General features: G+C 40.3%; 1 protein-coding gene across 5 annotated transcripts in view; it reads right to left on the reverse strand.

Annotated features, from left to right (window-relative positions):
- Window positions 1–18,052, reverse strand: part of NINL (ninein like) — a 187,473-nt gene that overhangs the window by 143,944 nt on the left and 25,477 nt on the right. For all 5 annotated transcript variants that reach the window (XM_075564189.1, XM_075564193.1, XM_075564190.1 and 2 more), the window contains one exon: window positions 5,142–5,241. In XM_075564189.1, the coding sequence (XP_075420304.1) occupies window positions 5,142–5,241 (100 nt within the window). The remainder of the gene's footprint in view (window positions 1–5,141; window positions 5,242–18,052) is intronic.

Consider the following 18,052-nt stretch of genomic DNA (forward strand, 5'->3'; position numbering starts at 1 on the left):
AAGGCTTGAGGATAAACAAGCGACCATCTAGCTGAGAAGCATCAAAACCCACATGGAAGAAGCACACCAGCCTGTCTAACCACAAGGTGTAGAAGGGACCAGTTATCAGATATCAAAGAACTAAAAATCATATCAGTGGGTGCCCACCTTCCTGATACGATCACTGAAGACAAACGTGTGCATAAGAATATGTGTAGAAAGCTGATGGTGCCCAGCTATCAAAAGATATAGCATCTGGGGTATTAAAGGCTTGAAGATAAATAAGTGGTCACTTAGTTCAGAAGCAACAAAGCCCACATGGAAAAAGCACATGAGCCTGTGTGACCACGAGCTGTTGAAGGGATCAGGTATCAAGCATCAAGGAACAAAAAAATCATATCATGGTAAAGGTGGGTGAGTGCAGAGTGGAGACTCAAAGCCCATTGGTAGCCAACCGGACACCCCTTACTAAAGGGTATGGGGAGGAGATGAGCCAGTTAGGGTGCAGGGTAGCAATGATGAAACATATAACTTTCCTCTAGTTCTTAAATGCTTCCTCCTCCCAGTCTCATGATCCCAAGTCTACCTTACAAATCTGGCAAGGCCAGAGGATGTACACTGGTACAGATAGGAACTGGAAACACAGTCATCCAAGACAGATGACTCATTCAGGACCAGTGGTGAGAGTGGCGATGCCTGGAGGGTGGAGGGAATGTGGGGTAGAAAGGGGGAACTGATTACAAGAATCTGTATAGTCTCCTCCCTAGGGGATGGACAGCAGAGAAGAGGGCGGGAGGAGATCTCGGAAAGTGAAACATATGACAAAATAATAATTTATGAATGATGAAGGGTTCATGAGGTAGGGGGCAGTGGGGAGGGAGGGGGAAAATGAGCAGCCGATATTAAGGGTTCAAGTAGAAAGCAAATGTTTTGAGAATGATGATGGCAGCAAATGTACATATGTGCTTGACACAATGGATGTATGTATGGATTGTGATAAGAATTTATGAGCCCCCAATAAAGTGATTTTAAAAAATGTAATTAATCCCTGGAGGGCAGACATTTTTCTGAGTCCAGGGTGGGGCGGGGCAGGGAATGGTAGGAATCATTAGCAATCTGATTAGAAATCAGGAAGAACAGAATGTCACATAGAGAGCACAGGAAGTGAGACGAAGCCCTAAAGGAACATGGAATTCAGGGACACAGGAGGAAAGGAAGCATGGGTACCCAAGTGGGCTGAGGCATTTGGCTTGACAAGATAGGATGAAATCGATAAGCAGAAAAGAAGCACTCCTATAAAAGAATGGTGTTGCTGTCATTAGCTGCTGTTTCATAGCGACACCACACGAAAAGTACAAAATCTTGACTAGTCCTGGGCAATCTTTATGGTTGTTGGTATGATCAATTCCATTGTTGTGAGTACCTTCCAACCATCACTATATACTCATAGGACTTTATTAGACAATTTTGTTCCTAATCTTAGTCTGCAAGCTTTGCTCAAATCTGTTCACTTTGGGTGAACCTCCGGCTAACTTCCAGTAACATAGTAACTCCATAGTATGAAAAACTGAAAGATAAGTTTTAGTTTCAAACAACAGGCTGGGTTTACCAGACTCATAAAATTCCAGTGTCTGTAAGACCAATGGGTGCCTGGGTGGAGTAGTGGTTAAATGCTAGTCTGCCAACCAAGAGGTTAGCAGTTCGAAATCATGAGCTGCTCCACTAGAGAAAGATGTGACTTTCTACTTCCTTAAAGGCTCAAAGTCTTAGAAACCCACAAGGAAAGTTCTACCCTGACCTAGGGTCACCATGCATTGGAATCAACTCCATGGCAGTGAGTTTGGGTGGGTTTGGTAGAATTAACAGTATAGAGTCAGAAATTCAAGTAATGGAATCTTTACTCCATTAACTGGCACAAGGGGTGGTGTTTCCGGTCAGGTATATGAGCCATTTAATTGAGGGAAGCTTACAGATTGTATTCTGAAAGAAAAAACAAACAATTGATATCAGTAAGAAAAAGCCTAAGTCCTGAAACAGCTTTTTGTTTCTTTGGAGGAACAAAACATATGTCTCACAGGTCGCGAATCTTAAGCTAGAACTTCTGTATATCTGGGAAAAATACTTTGTGTTCTCTAGCACTGAGAACAGTACTTTCTGTCTCAATGACACAGATGTGTTAGTCTGGGTACTAACACAAAGTACCCAGTGCACATCAAGAAAACATCCCAACCCAGTGCTGCCCAAGCCCACAAGTCCAACATTAACCCATTAATCCATATGTTCAACACCAATCCACAAAGTTCTCCTCCATCTCACAAAATAGACACAATGATGCTGACTGCAGAAGGAAAGCTGAGCCAGTGAATGTGTCAGCATCTCAGTGCTGGCAGAGGTCTCTACACAGCTGCTTCAGCACCCAGGGCTGCATCAGGGTAGGTCCATGAGGCTTCTCCTCAGGGATGTATTACAGGAAGTCAGCCTTGCCAGCTGAAGCAGGGAATTGGCTAAGGCAGCTGTACCCTGGTCTGACAATCATAAAGCAAGAGACCTGAGAACTAGAAAGGTGATGCTCACCGAGCCATTTATCCATCCACCCTTCAATTAACCCCACATGTGTTTATCGACCAGGTTGGCACAATAAACTAACTCAATAGGCATTCATTATTTTAAGGGACTTTCACATACGGGATCATGCAATCAAAATTTTAAATCCTGCGAGTTTGAAAAGGCAAGGGCCTTCCTCACATTTAAAAAAGGAAAACCAAGCAATTAATGCCTCATCCAGTATCATGCAGACTCCAGCCCCTGTCCTAAAAGTACAGGGTGCTTTTCACCATATGCAGGTATTTTTGCAATCAGCAGGACGGGGAAGAGCCAATATGAGTAGCCACTGTTAGTGCAGGCTTCCAGTAATGGTGCCTGTGCAAATTCCCAGAGCTGAAAGCTGGAAAGCCTGGACCCATATTTCTGGCCATCATGGTATCTTGGAAAAATTCCTTCATACCTCTTGATCAATTTCTTTTCATGAATACCATGTACACTAATGCCTCAGAATGTCTGAGGGTTAGATACAATACATATATGATATATACTTAAAATTCAAGGCCAGGAATATAGAGGACACTGCTTTCTCTATTTTTTTTTCTTTCCTCTTTCCCAGGTCCTTCCCAAAAGTGCCATCCCACAGTCAATACTCCTTTCTACTGAGGAGGGAGTAAAGGAGGAAAGTGCTCTTCCTGCCTCTGCCCTATGATAATCAACACCACCTTCACCATGTTCAGATACACCTGCTCTCATTCACAAGGGAATGTACCCATGGACATTTCAGCCATTCTTAACACAGGCACCTCAGCTCCGGTTACTAAGCAAATCAAATGACTATTTTCTCACAGACTGAGCCCAATGGAGGTGGGTGGCAGCTACATAATATCCTGTCAACTTGGGTGAAGGAGTGAAGTCTAGCCTGTCAATCAGGTCACAGCTTGATTGATGCCTCCTTGTAGGCATGGCCTTCACATGGGATTCTGGGAGAACTGCTTCCTTCCTGGAGGCAGGACACACTCTCTCTTCTGTACATTCCTGTTGAAAAGCCACATGGAGCTATGCTGATGGTAGTTAGAGCCCTGGAGCTGGGAGAGCCACGTGGAGACCCATGCCAGTACTGAGATGCTTCCAGTGCCACAGGACCCACACAACTTTCCATCCACTGGCCGGTGATCTCCCAGCACATCATTGTACATGCTGTGTGAATGTCAAGAGGAATTTATAGATTGGTATCAGATATATGGGCTAATGTCGGACTTACGGACTTGATCTGGACTGGGCTGGGATATTTCCTTAATATATAATTACTCTTTGATATAAAGCTATCTGATTTTTATACATCCAGATTTTATACTTTTTATTTTTGCACAACTCTTATTTTATTTTTATTAATCATTTTATTAGCCTGCCCTTACAAATCTTATGACAATCCATCATTCAATTGTATTAAGCCAATTTGTCTTATGTTGCCATCAACATTTCCAAAATATCTTCTATGTACTTGAGCCCTTAGTATCAGCTCTTTTTTTTCACTCCTCCATCCTCCCACTTGTGAATCCTTGATCAATGATATATTATTGTTATTTTGTGTCTTACACTGTCCGTTGTTTCCCTTTAACAACATATCTGTTATTCATGCCCCTGGGGAGCGGGCTATATATCCAACCTTGTGAGGGTTCTCTCTCCCCTCAACCCCCCTGCCCTCCTGATATTGCTGCTCCCACTACTATTCCTGAGGGTTATCTGTCCTGAATTCCATTTGTGGAGAGCTCTTATCTGTACCAATGTGTGTACTCTGGTCTAGTCAGATTTGTATGGTAGAATTGCCTCATAGTATTTGGGGAGGAAGCATTCAGAAGCTAGAGGAATGATGTGTGTTTTGTCGGTGCTATACGGCTAAAGTTCTCACTTATATACATATGAAAGTGTCTGGATTTGTTTCCTAGTGACCCGGACTAACACAAGTAGTGACAGCCAATGGGTACTTTAGTCATCATCTTCCAAATCTCATCCCTTAAGAGTATCTATATTCTTGACCTGATGCTCCCTGCTTTGGATCCTTCCCTTAAAACTCTTCCACTGAACTTCCCACTCACTCTCCATCTTCTGACCTGACCCAGAGCCTGGTGGTTTACCCCACTCCTTCAGCTAGTTCTTCTCTTGAGATCATCACTTCTGTTTAAAAGTGTATTCTTTGTCCCATCAAGCCCATACAGTGACAAGACTCTTATAGGTCATGTTTATCTGAGACTAAACATGTACTTAAATCTGTTCATGGGCTGTAGCAATCTTGCTTGTTTTGTCAACCTTGGGAGGACACAAGAACATATTTGCATTGCACCTTTAATTCTTAAAATCTTTAATTCTTCCACATTAGTTTATTTTATTTTGGCAACAACCCTATGATGCAGATATAACCCATATTTGACACTAATTTATAAATGAATGCAGACAAGAAGACAACAACCCAAGACCACACAGCTTGGTAATGATAGAGTAGAAAGTAGAGTTTAGAATTTCATTTACAGAACGTTTACATTTTTCAACTAGAATATTATAGTTCCCAAATAACAAATCAACAATGAAAATAAGCTGTAGTTGATGAGAAATCTGCTTACCTGCTTCCAAAGAATTACTGTCTGAATCCTCAGAGGGATCATCACCAGGATTTGATGACAATACTGCCACAAAACCTTCCTTAAATTCCTCAAAGTTCACCTGAGTGAATTGAAGTAAAAACAGGTTAATGCTACTTTGAGGGTAAGGGTGTGTGTGTGTGTGTGTGTGTGTGTGTTAGTTTATTATGCCAACCTAACCAATAAACACATGTGGGGTTAAATGGCTCAGTGAGCCTCATCTTTCTAGTTCTCAGGTCCCTTGCTTTGTGATGGTCAGACCAGGGTGCAGCTGCCTTAGCCAGTTCCCTGCTTTAGCTGGCAAGGCTCACTTCCTGCAATACATCCCTGAAGAGAAGCCACATGGACCTACCCCGGTTCAGCCCTGGGTGCTGGAGCACCCATGTGGAGACCCCTGCCAGCGCTGAGATGCTTACACGTTCACTGACTCAGCTTTCCTTCTGCAGTCGGCATCATTGTGTGTGTTTTGTGAGATGGAGGAGAACTTTGTGGACTGGTGTTGGACATATGGGTTAATGTTGGACTTGTGGGCTTGGGCAGCACTGGGTTGGAATGTTTTCTTGATGCACACTTAACCTTTATATAAAACTCTCTCTTATACATGAGTTTCTGTGGATTTGTTCTTTAAAGTACCCAGACTAAAACAATATATATAAAATAAATCATCTTCTTGGGGCTCTTACTGCTCTTATAACAATCCATACAGCAAATGTATCAAACATATTTGTACATCATCATTTTAAAAACATTTTCTTTCTGCTTGGAGGGCTCATATATTTAATAATTAGTGTCTTGCTTCTTTTCCAGATGAAAACATTTTATTGTTATTTCTCTCACTTAGAACATTTCATGTTTTCAAATTTTTAAGAGTATAGTAATGAAAATAGGAGTGAGCCATAATCCTCCCCACTGCAAAATGTACAGCAATTTAAAAAAGAAAACAAAATAACATAATTAGGGAATAAACAGTGTGGAAAAGAGTTGGTCACAAAAAAGTTTATATGAAGAAAATATCCATGGTCACCCTAAAAAACAGACCATTTCCAATACCTCAGAAGGAATCTGCTATATTGCTCTTCCTGATTAAATCCCTTGGTTCCTACTTTCACGTTTATGCCTTTTTATACCTCATTTTGTCCACCCCTAAACAATATAGTGTGGTTTTGTCTTCTTAAAGATTTGATCTACATGGAATCATATGTATATGTTCTTTTAGGCTTTGCTTCTTTGGTTCAATATTATTCTTGATATTATTTTTGCCATATCCATCTAAGTCGCTGTGCACACATGTAATGCATTCCTTTTCTTTGCTGTACAGTGTTCCAGAGTAACTGTGCAACAATACATTAGCTGAATCTCCTGCTAAGATTGAAATTGCTCCCACTATTTGGCTATTGAAACAATTTTACTTTGAAGAGCTTGTCCTTAATGTGCTTCTCTAGGCTACACACCTAAGTGTGTAATCGTTGGGACACACCTCTTGGTAAACGGAGCCATTTATCATTAAGAAACGATGACTTGTTCCTCCAGTAATGTTTTCTAACCTTAGAATTTATATTCTCTTCTTTAAAAAATTCCCGGCTATCAAAAGATATAGCGTCTGGGGTCTTAAAGTCTTGAAGGCAAACAAGCAGCCATCTAGCTCAGAAGCAACAAAGCCCACAGAGAAGAAGCACACAAGCCTAAGTGAACACAAGGTGTTGAATGGACCATGTAGGAGACACCAAAGAACGAAAACGATCATTGTGTCATCACCTTCCCCACATAAATGCTGAAGACAAATTTGTGCACAAGTAAGTGTGGTGAAGAAGGCTGGTGGTGCCCAGCTATTGAGAGATACAGCATCTGGGGACTTAAAGGCTTGAAAGTAAACAAGTGGCCATCTAGCTCAGAAGCAACAAAGCCCACATGAAAGCAGCACACCAACATATGTGATCATGAAGGGCCGTGGGGACCAGGTTTCAAGCACCAAAAGCGGGGGTGGGGAATCATATCATCATGAATGAGGGGAGTGCATGAAGGGGACCCAATGCCCATCTGTAGACAACTGGACATCCCTTGCAGAAGGGTAGTGGGGAGAAGATGAGTCACTCAGGGTTCAGTATAGCAATACTGAAACTCACAATCTTCTTCTAGTCCTTAAAGGCTTCCTCCCCCCCCCAACTATCATGATCACAATTCTACCTTGCAAGCCTTGTTAGACCAGAGGATACACAGCGGTACAGTTGGGATCTGGAAACACAGGGAATTCAGTACAGATGAACCCCTCAGGACCAACGGTGAGAGTGGCGATACCAGGAGGGAAGGGGGTGTAGAAAGGGGGAACCAATCTTGGGGAGCTACATATAACCTCTTCTCTGGGGGATGGGCAACAGGAAAGTGGATGAAGGGAGTCACCAGCAGTGTAAGATAAGATAAAATAATAATTTATAAATTATTAAGGGTTCATGAGGGAGGGGGGAGGGGGAGGGAAAAGAGGAAATGAGAAGCTGATTCCAGGAACCCAAGTGGAAGGCGAATTTTGAGAATGATGAGGGCAATGAATGTATAAGTGTGCTTTACACAATTAATGTGTGTATGGATTGTGATAATAATTATATGATCCCCAATAAAATGATTAAAATAACATTTCATCTTTCTTTTCATTAATATTCCATATCTATCTATATCTATATTATATATAAGTAAATGGTCAGTTTCAAATTTTCTAATGCTTATACTGTAGATGTGCCTTTTATGACAGTATTTTATTTCTAATTTAACAATCTTTTGTTGCTGCTGCTGTTGTTAGGTGCCATTGGGTCAGTTCCAACCCATAGCAAACCTATACACAACAGAATGAAACACTGCCTGGTCCTAAGACATTCCCACAATTATCCCTATGCCTGAGTCTACTGATACAGCCACTGTGTCAATTCACTTCCTTGAGGACCTTCCTCATTTTCATTACCCTCCACTTTACCAAGCATAATGTCCTTTCCCAGGGACGTAAGACTAAGTCTCACCATCCTTGCTTCTAGGTAGCACCCTGGAGGCACTTCTTCTAAGACACCTAAGTTTGTCCACTTAGCAGTTTGTGGCACTTTCATTATTCTCCAGCACAATTAAAACGCATTGATTCTTCTTCTGTTTCCCTCATTCAATGTCAAACTTTCACATGCAGATGAGGCAGATGAAAATCCCAGGGTTTGGGTCAGGTACACCTTAGTCCTCAAAATTACATCCTGCTTTTTAATACACAAGAGGTCTTGTGCAGCAGATTTACCCAACGCAACTTGTCTTTTGATCTCATACTATGAGCACAGATTGTGGATAAAAGCAAGACAAAATCCTTGAAACTTGTCTGTCAGTTTGTCCTACTGTAGTGGCTTATGTGTTGCTGTGATGCTGGAAGCTACATCGTTGGTATTTCAAATGCCAGCAGGTTTGCCCAAAGTGAACAGGTTTCAGGGGAACTTCCAAACTAAGGACATACAACAAAGAAGGAATCAGTGGCTGGCCACATTGGAGAAAGCAGCAGCTGAAAACCTTATGCGCATAGTTTAAAACACTGTCAAACACTGAAGGCCTAATGAAGGGAAGTAGAACAATGTTGAAGACAGTGTCAGATGAGGGGCACCCCGGGGCAGAGGGCACTTGAAATGTTACTGAGTTGGAGCTGCTTTCTCAGAATGGAGCAACCATGGTGACTTGAGTGGGGTAATGCCAGTGAGAGTGGAACCTCCAGGATCTTCATTGGTTGACAGGGCACAACCCAAAATAAGAAGAAAGAACTGCAAAAATCTGCTAATGGTCAGTATGTGGAATGTGCAAAGTATGAATCTAAGAAAGCTGGAAGTCAGCAAAAATAACGTGGAATGCATAAGGATCAATATCCTATGCACTAGTGAGCGGAAATGTTTTGGTACTGGCCATTGTGAATTACAGAATCATATGGTTTACTCTGCTGGTATTGACACAATCAAGAGGAATGGAATTTTCAAAGAAGACATTGCAAAATGGCAATCTGGAAGTACAATGCTGTCTGTGATAAAATTATATCTAACTCTCTTTAAGGCAATCCAATGAATATAACTATTATTCAAATGTATGCAACAACCTCAAACACTGGTGTTGCACGAGACCAGTTGAAGAAATCAAAGAATATCTTCAGTCAGAAATTGATCAAGTGTTCAATCAAGATTCATTGACAATTATTAGTGATTAGAATGCAAAAATTGAAAACAAAGAGGAAAAAGCAGTAGTTTGACATGTAATAGAATATGGACTTGTGATAGAAACTAGAGATCACAAGATAGAATTTGGAAGACCAACAACTGTTCATAGTAAATATCATTTTCAACAACACAAAAGGTGACTGACTATACACATGGACTTCCCCAGATAGAATACACAGAAATCAAAATGACTTCAACTGCGGGAGGAAACAATGGAGAAGCTCAATATCAGCAGCTAAACCCAGGCCAGCGGCTGACTGTGGAGCAGATAATCAAATTCTCATTTATAAGTTCAGGTTAAAGCTAAAGAAAATTAAAGCAAGACCACAAAAGCCAAAATACAATCTTAAGTCTATCCCACCTGAATTTGGAATAGATATTAAGAACCAATTTGGCAGATTGGTCACTAAAAAAAAGACAAAACACCCGATGGGCTGTTGGCGGACATCAAGAACATCATTTTGGAGATATATAAGTTAACAATACATGTATTGGAGTCTAATAAGACATACCACGCATTTATAAAATCCTTTGCTTAACAGTGCCTTACCACTGACTATAGTGATGTTACTATTGACATAGAGTTATATATTTTTAACTACTATATTATATCTTAGTCAGTGTTCATTGAGAATTATCCACTTTCTTCTATTTCTGATTTCATTCTGGATTCCCCATCCCTCCTATTTAAAGTATATGCTTTAGAATTTCCTTACCTCTTGAATATTCTGATAGTACACTATTTTAGCTTATATTACATGTTTTGATTTAATTTATTTTTTACAGATAATTTTTCTTGGTATGGAATTTATAGTAGCACTGTGGGCTATGAATTTGGCTGCTTAGCACACAGTCAGCAACTCAAAACCCCTATCTGTTGTTATATTGGAGAAAGATGAGGTTTTCTGCACATGTAAAGATTTACAGCCTGAGACATCTACAGTGCAGTCCTGTAGAGCAGCTGTGAGTTGGAATCAGCTCAATGGTTTGAGTTTTGTTTTCTGTTAGTATGCAATTCAGGGTGGCACTTATTTTCTTCTAGTCCAATTGAAGATAATCCATTGTTTTCTGGTTTAGATTGCTATATTTCAGAAGCCAGCTGTCAAACTATGATTCATTTGTGCGATAAATATTTATACTGGCTATATTTTGCCTTTTTAAATATTGGACATTTTATTATGAGTTAACTACAGATTTACTTTTAATGATTTTGTTTAAAAAATACAGAAACCATGTACGTCCATTTCTGGCTACTTTTAATATGTTCTCTAAGTCTTTGTTTTTCTGCAGCATCAAGAAAAGTAGCCACGAATGGATTTTCTTCATCTATCCTGCTTGGACTTCCAAAGATATGTGGAATTCCAAGAATAAATAATGTTTACACAGTTCAGGGGGAAAAATCAGTGATTATCTGTATGCCAATGTCTGGGTCTCATGCAGTCTTTGCTTACAGGCACTGTGACTAAAGGAATGTTGAACCTTCTTGCTCTTTACTTTTGCTTATTTTTTTATCATCATGTTGCAACCTGGATAAATCCAGCATATGAATACTATCTTTACTTTTAAATAATTCACTGCTAAGCTTTTTCATTTGATGTTTAATTTTGGCTTCCATATTTTTTAGTTCTCTTAAGTTTTGATTATTTGCTCATTTGTTATATCATTTTAATTTAGAGCTCCCTCTTTCTGGTCGGTATTTTCAAGTTTATCTTCTATCTCCCTAATACAGTCTTATATTTTATGCCAAATAATTTCAACATCTCACATCTTTGTGGGTCTGCCTCTATTAAAGGTATCTCAGCTGTTCTGTTTGTGTCTCCTTCTCACTGAATGTATGTTGATGTCAAAAACATAAATTGATACCTATGAGGGGGCACCCTCAAAAAAATGGATTCCCCCCTGCCAACATATGTACTTAAATTTTTTAACTAAACCACCATATCACATTACACTTAATACATTTGCCAAATCTGCAATTCCTTTCTTGGAAACACTTTTCAAACTCCGCTGTTTGGATGGCTGACAGCACCACCCTTGTTCCCCGACCCCCTACCCCTCTTCACTGCCCTTACATGTCCCTCTGCTGTACAGAAACAAAAAAAGTCACCCAGAGTGAAGTCAGGTGAGTGAAGTGCGTGGATAAAAGAGGCATGCTTTCTTGGCCAAAAATTGGTGCACTGAGATGGCTGTGTGAGCAGGTGCATTGTCATGGTGGCAAAACCAGTCCTCTGCCTGCCATAATTCAGGCCATTTTGGCTGCACACATTACGCAATCTTTTCAGAACCTCTAAATAGAAAGCTTGATTAACAGTCTGACCTGGTAGAACGAATTCCAAATGCACTATCCCCCTCACATCACATTTTTTTGGGGGGCACCTTGTATATTGGTTTCATTTTTGGATTTCATTGACCCCAAACCACATTACACACTTAAATTAATCTGTCAGCAGCTTTTCTTTCATCTTACATTACAATTCTTTTCTCTCCTGTCCAAAGCCAGGATTACTCAATTTCAACTTTAAAAGATATGTTTTCGTAAGCCGGGTTCTCTAGAGAAAAGAAACTCAGGGTGCCTGTGTAGATATGGATACATTTAGGCTTGGGATTAGGAGTAGGGATAAAATACTAGACAACTTCAATATCTTCTCTGTTTATCAAGGTGTTGTCTATTGGTCCAGTTGTGAAGATATTTTGTTTGTTTGTTTCCTTTACAGTGAGTTGTAATCCATGCAGAAGACTATAATCCTTGATCTACATCAAGTGCTTCAAATAATCCTCACTTGGTGCAAGCAAAGTTGTTTCACCTGCAAGTACAGGTGTTTATTAAAGTCTTCTTCCAATCCTGATGCCACCTTCTTCTTCACATAGCCCAGCTTCTTAGATTACGTGCTCAGCAAACTGATTCATAAGTATGGCGAAATGATCCGCCCTGATGCACACCTTTCCAGATTTTAAACCATGAAATAGCTCCTTGTCCTGTCCCAACGACTCTCTCTTGGCCCATATACAGGCTCCACCTGAGCACAATTAAGTGTCCTGGATTCCCACTCTTATCAGTGTGATCCATAGTTTGTTCTTATCCACTCAGTCTGATGCCTTTGCACAGTCAATAAAACACAACAAATCATCTTTCTGACGTTCTGCTTCCAGCCATGCTCCATCCAATGCCAGCAAGGACAGCCCTTGTTTCGCTTCCTCTTTGAATGTAGCTTGAATTTCTGGAAGCTCCCTGGTATTCTGCTACAACCATAAGATTTGCTTGCATGTGATACTAATAATACCATTCAGTAATTTCCACATTCTGCTGGGTCACTTTTCTTTGGAATGGATCCAAATAAGGATCTCTTCTAGTCAGTTGGCAAAGCAGCCATCTTCCAAATTTCTTGTCATAGAAGTGAGTGAAGCTTGTGATGAGCTTGTGGGAAATTTCCATTATTATTCTGTTGGTTCCTGGAATCTTGTTTTTTGTTAAAACATTCAGTACATCTTGGACTTTTCCTTCAGTATCATTGGTTCTTGATCAGATGCTAGCTCTTGAAATGATTGTATGGCCTACCAGGTGTTTCTGTTACAAAATGACTGTCTTTCTCTATCTTCTTTCTCATGGAATTCTTTAATACTGAAGGTGTTAGTCCAGGTAAACAGGAGAAATAAATCCAGGGAGACTCATGTGTATAAGAAAGATTTTTATATAAAATAGCAATTGTACATTAAGAAAACATCCGTGCCAAGTCCATATATCCAATATTACCCCGTATGTCAATACTAGTCCATAAATTCCTTTTTAGACTCACACAGCCAAGCAATGATGCTGAATGCAGGAATACCACAGGCCAGTGAGTGGAAAGTCTTGTGGATCCAGTGGTGGTGGAAGCATTTCGGCACTGGCGTGGGTCTCCATGTGGTTACTCCACCTCAAGGGCTTGGGGTCTATCAGTGTAGCTCCATGTGGCTTGTTAGCAGGAAGACAAGCAGAGAGAGTGTGTCTGCCCTCCAGTGAGCCATTTATCTCCTTTGAGTCTCCAAATGAGGCCATCGAGCTGTGACCTGATTGACAGGCAACACACCACCCCTTTGCAAGTCCACAGGAGATTATGAAAGTACCACATTGAAACTGAAGGCTTGCCTTTTTCCTTTAGTTCTTTCAGCTTGAGATGCTAAGTATGTTCTCTGTTTTTGTCCTTCTAATTCCAGGTCATCACACATTTCAAGACTTTGTCTTTCTGGCAACATTTTGAAGTTTCCTTAGTCAGCCATTTTTCTTCATCATTCCTTCCATATGCTTTGGCTACTCAGTGCTCAAGAACAAGTTTCACTAACCCACCCAAGGGGAGTGTATTGTTTATATCTCCACAGGGAAGGAGGGACCAGACTTTAACCTGGTGCTCCAAGATGTGAATGCAACATACTGGCATGAAACAGGGAACTAGTAGAGAGGGCTGAGAGGTTGGCCCCAATCCCAACTCTGTGGACAGCCATCTCTCCCCGCAGAAAAATTCCCTTCATAGGACAACACTGAAGCTACAGCTCAGGGAGAGGGACATGTCTGATCAGAGCACATGGGAGCAAATGAAGGGGGAGGAAGAGAGAATGGCGCACACCCTGGCCCACCAAGCTTAGAGGACAATATCCCCACTCAGAGCAGCCAATGCACCAAGAGGACTATGTGGCCAACCCCACTATGAAACACAACATCCCTCACTAACCCATAGCCCTACAGGGGGCAACACTAGAGACACAGTGTGGGAATTGTGTCCGATATGACTCCACTACACCGAGGCAAAACACTAAAGGGGTACAACAGAACCGCAAGGGCAGCAGAACAAGAAGTCTGGAGGGAGTAGCAAAAATAGACATTGGGTCCAGGGTGTCCCATTCCATCAGACTGGACTGGAACACATTCCTAAAGGTCAACAAATAGACCTTGAACTATTTACAGGCTTTTTTGGTTATTGTTTTGTTGTTGCTTTGTTTTCTTTTGTTCCTTTGTTTTGCTCTGTCTTGTTTTTGTGCATAATATCACTGCAGGTCTATCTAGATAGGATAGGATGGATAAACAATCTCAAGGAGAAGAATGGAACCAACAGTTTTGTGGAAACATGGGAGAGGGGGATGTTGGAGAAAGGAAGTGGTGTTAACAAACCCAAAGATAAGGGAACAAGTGATCCAAAATCAGTGGTGAGGAGGGTGTAAGAGGCCTGGTAGGGCTTGATCAAGGGCAATGTAACTGAGAGGAATTCCTGAAACCCAAATGAAGGCTGAGCATGATAGTGGGACAAAAGAAAAGTAAAAGAAGATAGAGGAAAGAACTAGGAGGCAAAGGGCATTTATTGAGGTTTAAATGCAGGCATGTACATATGTAAATATATTTATATATGAGGATGGGGAAATAGATCTATGTGCATATATATTTTTGGTTTAGTATTAAGGTAGCAGATGGACATTGGGTGGGCCTCCACTCAAGTACTCTCTTAGTGCAAGAACACTTTGTTCTATTAAATTGACATTCCATGATGCTCACCATCCCAACACAATCGCTGAAGACAAATGGGTGTGTAAGCAAATGTGGTGAAGAAAGCTGATGGTGCCCGGCTATCAAAAGATATAGCATCTGGGGTCTTAAAGGCTTGAAGACAAACAAGCAGCCATCTAGCTCAGAAGCAACAAAGCCCACATGGAAGAAGCATACCAGTCTGTGTGACCACGAGGTGTAGAAGGGATCAGGTAGCAGATATCAAAGAACAAAAATGATACCATTGTGAATGAGGAGAAATGTGGAGTGGGGACACAAAGCCCATCATAGGGAATGGAGGCATCACGGGGAGGCGATGAGCCAGTTAAGGTGCAGTGTAGCAACAATGAAACATACAACTTCACTCTAGTTCTAAAATGCTTCCTCCCCACCACTGTCATGATCCCAATTCTACCTTACAAATCCGGCTAGATTAGAGGATGCACACTGGTACAGATAGGAGCTGGAAACACAGGGAATCCAGGACAGATGATCCCTTCAGGATCAGTAGTGAGAGGGGCAATACCGGGAGGGTAGAGAGAGGGTGGGATAGAAAGGGGGAACCGATTAAAAGGATCTACATATAATCCCTTTCCTGGGGGATGGACAACAAAAAAACGGGTGAAGGGAGACGTTGGAAAGTGTAAGACATGACAAAATAATAATAATGTATAATGTATCATGGGCTCATGAAGGAGGGGGTGTGGGGAGGGAGGGGAAAAATGAGGAGCTGATACCAAGGGCTGAAGCAGAAAGCAAATGTTTTGAGAATGATGATGACAACAAATGTATAAATGTGCTTGACACAATGGATGTATATATGGATTGTGATAAGAGTTGTATGAGTCCCTAGTAAAATGATTTTAAAAACTGAAAAAAATTTTTAGATTGTAAATTAGGTTTACCTTTCAGATAATTGGCTTTGTATTCAACTGTTTAAATTACTAATCAACTGTCTGTGTTAGGCCTAGATAAGCAGAAAAACAACTCCAGTTAACACTCATATATGTATAAGAAAGAGCTTTATATCAAGAAGTGATTATATATCAAGAAAGCATCCCAGTTCAGTCCAACTCAAATCCATTAGTCCAATACTGGTCCATAAGTACATCTTCAGACTCAGGCAAGCACATGCAATGATGCAGAACGCAGGAAGATCACAGGCCACTCTTGCTTGTACTTTACTCTTTACCTGCTCCTTGATTGTTCTGCTCCCTCTTGTCAACTACTATTTCCCCTTTCATCAAAGTTAAGGTTTGTCCAAAACCTAGCCAATTGCTTTGTCTTTCTTTGCTTGCCCTCCCCATGCCCCCTGGCCATCTCCAAAGTCTCTTCCCTTTGTTAGGAATGATTTCATCTTGTTTTTTCCCCCTTATAGCAGTAGTCTATTATTTGTCTATTTGTGACTGGCGACTTTTATTCAGCATAATGTTCTCTAGGTTCACCCATGTCGTGCAATGCTTCCTGATTCAAGTGTTTTCTTTTTCTTTTTTTGGCTATACATTCTATTCCATTGTGTGTTTGTACTACAGTATCTTTTCCCAGTCTTGGAGGATGGGCTTTTGGTTTCTTTCCACCTTCTTGCTGTTGTGAATGTGCTGTGATGGACATGGGGGTACATGTATTTGTTCATACTATGGCTCTTACTAGGGTATATACTCAGCAGAGGAACTGCTGAATTGTATGAAATTTCTATTCCTAGTTTTAGGGACAGCGATATCACTTTCCACAGTGGTTTTAAAATTTTACAGTCCTACCAGCAGTGTGCAAAGAGTTTAATCTCTCTACAGCCTCTACAGCATATGTTAAATTTTATTTTGCTCTGATTTTAACATGGCAGTCAGTTTCAGTGTAAAGCAGTATCTCATAATTGCTTTTTCATTTCTCAGATGGCTAGTGATCACGATTACTTCTTCACGTGTTTGTAGCTATTAGGATGTAATCTTTGGTGAACAGCTTGTTCATGTCCTTTGTCCACTTTTAAACTGGGTTATTTGTCTTTTTCTTATTGAGATGTTAGTTTTCTACAAATTTGAGAGATTAGTCCCTTGTTGGTTGTGTCATTATCAAAAAATTTCAACACTTCCATGGGTGCCTGTTTTACTCTTGATAAAGTGTTTTGATGCACATAAATGTCTTTCCCAATCATCTATTTTGTCATCTACTGTATTAGGTTTCTTAGTTATATTTGATAGCGTGTCTATAACCTGGAATAGAGCCCTTAAGTTAGTCTCTATTTCCTCCTTGAAAATCTTTATAGTTCTGTGGTTCATATTTAGATCACTGATTCATTGTGTTTGTTTTTGTACACAGGGATGAGGTATGAGCTCTGCTTCATTCTTCTATACATGGAAATCCAATTTTGCCAGTATAATTTGTTAAGAGACTACATCTATTTCATTTAATGCTTTTTGACCCTTTGTCAAATATATTTTTTGTAGGTGGATGTACTTAATTTTTTGTCTTTATGTTTAAGCTGTTTCTTGTAAGCAGTACATTGATGGGTCTTTGGTTATCCAGTCTGACAGTCTGTCTCTTAACTGATAGTCCCTTAACATTCAATAATGTTATTGATATATGTGTTTGTTGCTATAATTTTGACAAGTGTTTTTCTTCTTGTGTGTGTGGTATTTTCTTTGTGCTTTGTTCTTTTATTTATGTGATGTTTTGAGAACTGTTTTAAGTGTATTGATTTTTAGATGATGTTATCTCTATGTTTGCCTGTGATTGTAGATCATTTCTCCAAAACACTACCTTTAGTATTTTTTATAATGCTGGTCTTGTTTTAATACATTGCTTTAATTTTTTCTTGTCTAGAAATACCCTATTTGTCCCTTATATCTAAGGGATAATTTTGCTAGATATTAGATTCTTGCTTGGCAGGTTTTTCTTTCAGTGTTTTTATACATGCCATTCAATTGTTTTCTTGCCTGCATGATTTCTGCTGGAAAACAGCTTATACATTTTAGTTTTCCTTTGTAAGTGACTTTTCTGTTTTCCCCTAGCTGCTCTTACAACACTTTCCTTGTCCTTGATATTGGCACAATTAACTGGATATGTCATGATGATTTTCTTTCAGGGTCTCTCCTGTGGGCTTCTCTCAGTCCCTGGACAGTTACTTTCTCTTCTTGTATGCTGCTGAGAAAGATTTCCCCCAGAATCTG

The sequence above is a fragment of the Tenrec ecaudatus genome, chromosome 12, assembly GCF_050624435.1.
Source record: "Tenrec ecaudatus isolate mTenEca1 chromosome 12, mTenEca1.hap1, whole genome shotgun sequence".
Classification (NCBI taxonomy): domain Eukaryota; kingdom Metazoa; phylum Chordata; class Mammalia; order Afrosoricida; family Tenrecidae; genus Tenrec; species Tenrec ecaudatus.